At 27.5% G+C, this 3880-nt stretch overlaps 1 protein-coding gene across 1 annotated transcript in view; it reads left to right on the plus strand.

The window, feature by feature from the left end:
• The window catches only part of LOC108688805 (steroidogenic acute regulatory protein-like), a 5823-nt gene extending 2759 nt beyond the window's left edge, over nt 1-3064 (plus strand). Inside the window, exons 3-11 of the mRNA XM_018195225.1 lie at nt 1-74; nt 201-278; nt 435-488; nt 561-693; nt 934-1157; nt 2118-2282; nt 2394-2498; nt 2575-2750; nt 2847-3064. Coding sequence (XP_018050714.1) covers nt 1-74; nt 201-278; nt 435-488; nt 561-693; nt 934-1157; nt 2118-2282; nt 2394-2498; nt 2575-2750; nt 2847-3048 — 1211 coding nt within the window. The 3' untranslated portion in view covers nt 3049-3064. The remainder of the gene's footprint in view (nt 75-200; nt 279-434; nt 489-560; nt 694-933; nt 1158-2117; nt 2283-2393; nt 2499-2574; nt 2751-2846) is intronic.
• The last annotated feature ends 816 nt before the right edge of the window (nt 3065-3880 follow it).

The raw sequence follows: 3880 nt of genomic DNA on the forward strand, positions 1-3880 counted from the left end.
GTGAAAGTTTACGTACAGCTTTCACAGATCAGGTGATACATTATCATATAAAGACGTCTTTATTTGATATTGTGGTGAGTATATTTTGTCATTCGTTATTAACTAGTTTAAGAACAGAATGACGACAATGACATTCAGTTCGTCATAATTTTTCATTATTCATTGGGGAAGCAGAGATTTTATGGATTTCATCTTCTCAGATGGCAGCGATTTGCAGGTTCACGGTCTTGTTGCTCTTTTATGCGCTACTGTATCTGAATCACTGGATCATTGTAGCTGTAAGTATGTTTGTTAATTGAATCTTTTCTCGAAAAAAAAAAAATTTATTTATAATGAATGTGTAAACAACAAAACAAAGAATAAATTTTTTTTAACAACTTCATTTTCAAAAAATATATATGATATAAAAATAATTTTGAACTTGTATTTTACAGATATCAACTGCCACAACATGTGCCTTTTTGATTGCCAAAGTTTTTCTTTTTGATGTAAGTGTCTTTGAAATACTTATGTATTATCTTTATTATTATCTTTTTTTATTTAACGTTTTATGATTTCAGTGGACATCAGCTAATCAACCAGTATTCCAAGTTCTGCTGATTTTAACATCTTTTGTATTAGCATGGGCAGAAGCTTGGTTCTTTGATTTTCGTGTGATACCTCAGGAAACTCAAGCAAGAAATTGGATTCTTAGTAAGCGATCTCTTTCTGTTTTTCTTTCAGTAGTATAAATATTTTTTTGTTTTTACTCTTTGTCAACAAGTGATACGACACGAAAAATAATAATGTAAACCCGAACATTTATGTACACAAATATTTACAAGAATACTTTAATGATATGATATATGAAGATAGTAGAAAGTATTGCATTTTGATATTAAATCTTGATTTTCGCAAATTAATTTGAATGTCGACAAAATTATGAAATTACAGGTTTTCCGGATACAGAAAGAACTCCATTATTACAAGGCATTGTGACAGAATCACGGCAACATGCGGCAAATGTTGATCACATGAGTACATTTTTCACACCTGTGGAATCTCCGACTCATTCTGATGATGAGGACATCAGCTTCCCCAGAAAGCAAGGAGACTCGAGGAAACTCTCAAAATCCAATGAATTATTTAGATTCCTAGCGAAACTTACACCTGATAAGGTTAGTGAAATTATGTTTTCGTTTCCGCATTAATTGGTAATTAATTCATAACAAGTAAAAGGAAAAAAGCATAATAATATATACGTTTTTGATATATGAACCTTGACTTTAATTAATGTTTAATTAATGTTTAATTAATGTTTATTGCAGTTAAATATGATATTTATACAGTATTAGCGAGTATTATGATTTATAATAGTTCTTAGGATATTTGATAATTATTTTTATAATCTAAAAATTATTAAATAAAGTCCCAAAAGTTATTGAGTCATTAAAATACTCGTTAATATGAACTAATATGTATTGATACATATATACAAATATATATGTATTGATACATATATACAAATATAATTAATGTCGAGTCCATTTCTATATGTCTACGGTAGTAATTCTTAAGAAATATATTTTTAAATATTCAATGATAACTAAAATTGATGAGAGATATAGAGAGGAAAGGCAGTAAGAAATACCATAGGAATAACGAAATACAAAGGGAAGATTAAGAACATACTATCTTTAGTTGATTATTCGTATAAATTAATTAGATGAGCGACTCGTGTTTAATCATTTTTCTTTTGTACTTTGTCAAATTAAATTTTAATCTGTAAATTTTATTGGATTAATTGTGATTTACATTATATTTTTAATTGTTATTTTATTTGTACTACATGTGTTCTAAACTATCAAGCGCATCAAACTATAATCAAACAATAATACATTCGTCAGTTATATTTTTGCAACAAATCAGTCGTATTATTTATCATTCATGTAATAATAGGTCGTAAAATCAAATATATCTATATTTTTATTTGTGATACTTATTTATAATTACGCTAATGCGTTATTTCTTTAAATCACTACAAACATGTGTATAATATTTCCATTTTACATTTCTAGAAATATTTTCTCTGAATTTTTAGGTATTAATTAAAGGATATATTATGTGCTTTTTTTTAGATTGATGAATATAAAATGAAGACATCTAAGATGTTACAAGATTGTCATGACTTGTTAACATCGAAAGAATGGAAAGATACAAGTATAACAAGCGATGGTGATGAAATGTCATGTATGCAACTTCCACCAGAATGGAAATTAGATGGAAAGGTCATGAAAATAACGGTAAGCTGCATAAATTAAATACAGCGTAAATTAAAGATAAATTTAAAAAATGTAGACTTTTTCGGTAATAAAAAAATGTTCTTATTTTATAAAATTTAATAATTATTTAAGGGTATCATCGATGCACCTGCTAGCATACTCATAGATTTATTGTTTGATGGTGTCGAGGAACAAGTTTCGTGGAACAAACTCGTGACAGAATCAATAAAACTACAAGTTAGTAAAATTTTTTGTTTCTTTTTTCTTACTATAATTGCTTTGTCATACTGATAACAAAATTTATTTTAAACAGTATATTGATGAAAACACGGATATTGTTTACCAAGCAACAAGTCCTTTTGGCGGCGGGATCATTACAGCGCGAGATTTTGTTATTTTAAGGCATCGTAAGAAATATGGCAATTATTATATTACTAGCGGTGTATCGGTTCCTACCGCATCAGTTGAAGTTCGCCCAAACATGACAAGGTGAGATCCCGAAACAAATTATATTTTATAACATATAATGAAAAAAAGAGTAGAGAAACAAGAAAAGATTGACTGTTTACTTTAAATATTTTTAAGGGGTGAAAATGGTATAAGCTGTTTCGCAACAGAAGAGTTACCTGACGAAATTAGTAAATGTCGTTTTACTTGGATTCTAAATACAAATTTTAAAGGCTGGATACCACAAACTGTTGTAGATAAATCTTTGTCCACTGGTTTAGTAAACTTCATGACATATTTAAGGGAACACTTGAATGATATGCAACAATCGTCAATCTAGTATAATGTTACTCATAAGTTGAATTATCTTTTTTTATGTACTACGTTAGAGCTACGTATTTTTTTATCCAATATCTATTGACGTATATACATAATACATACATACAAACAAACAAAATATTACAATTCACATAATTATGGACTTGACAGAGAATATATTTTTAAATGAAAGGCATTTTTTAACACTAGAATCGCTGATGATGTCCCGTTAAAACTGCCGAAGATGTCAATTTGGTAATTTTCTATCTTTTCAGTTAGTGAAAAGTTACTTAAATATTGTTTGTATCATTAGAGAATTGTATAGTATTCACATATTTTCAATAATGATTGTGTTTAGCATAAAAAGCTTTGCAATGATTATAAAATTCTTGATATGATTGATTCATACATTTAAATCTAATGAGGAACTAAGAGCAAGACCAATCATAATAAAAAATTTTACAACAGTTGCAATACTGTTTTTTCTGCTGAACATAGCCATTCTGTATTGTAATATAATACAAAAAGAAATTTGAAATTATTAGTGGAGTCAAAAGGACATCATCGATTGTATTAAAATACTTTTTGTTTGAATACGAATAATTTTCAAGTGTGAATAACATTTAAGACATTTATTTACTAACGAAGAGTTTACGATTGAAGTCACAGATGCATGATAGTCGTAATTTTACGATTTATATAAACATAAATATGTTCCAATTATATTTATAACTAATAGGAATTATTCTCATCAATTTTTAAAATGTAAGAATTTTTATCGATGTCGATATATAAATAGTATCCATACTTCTCACAGTTTTGTTAAAAAAATTGCTACATTTTTTCTCACAAAA

Source organism: Atta colombica, unplaced genomic scaffold (assembly GCF_001594045.1).
Source record: "Atta colombica isolate Treedump-2 unplaced genomic scaffold, Acol1.0 scaffold239, whole genome shotgun sequence".
NCBI lineage: Eukaryota > Metazoa > Arthropoda > Insecta > Hymenoptera > Formicidae > Atta > Atta colombica.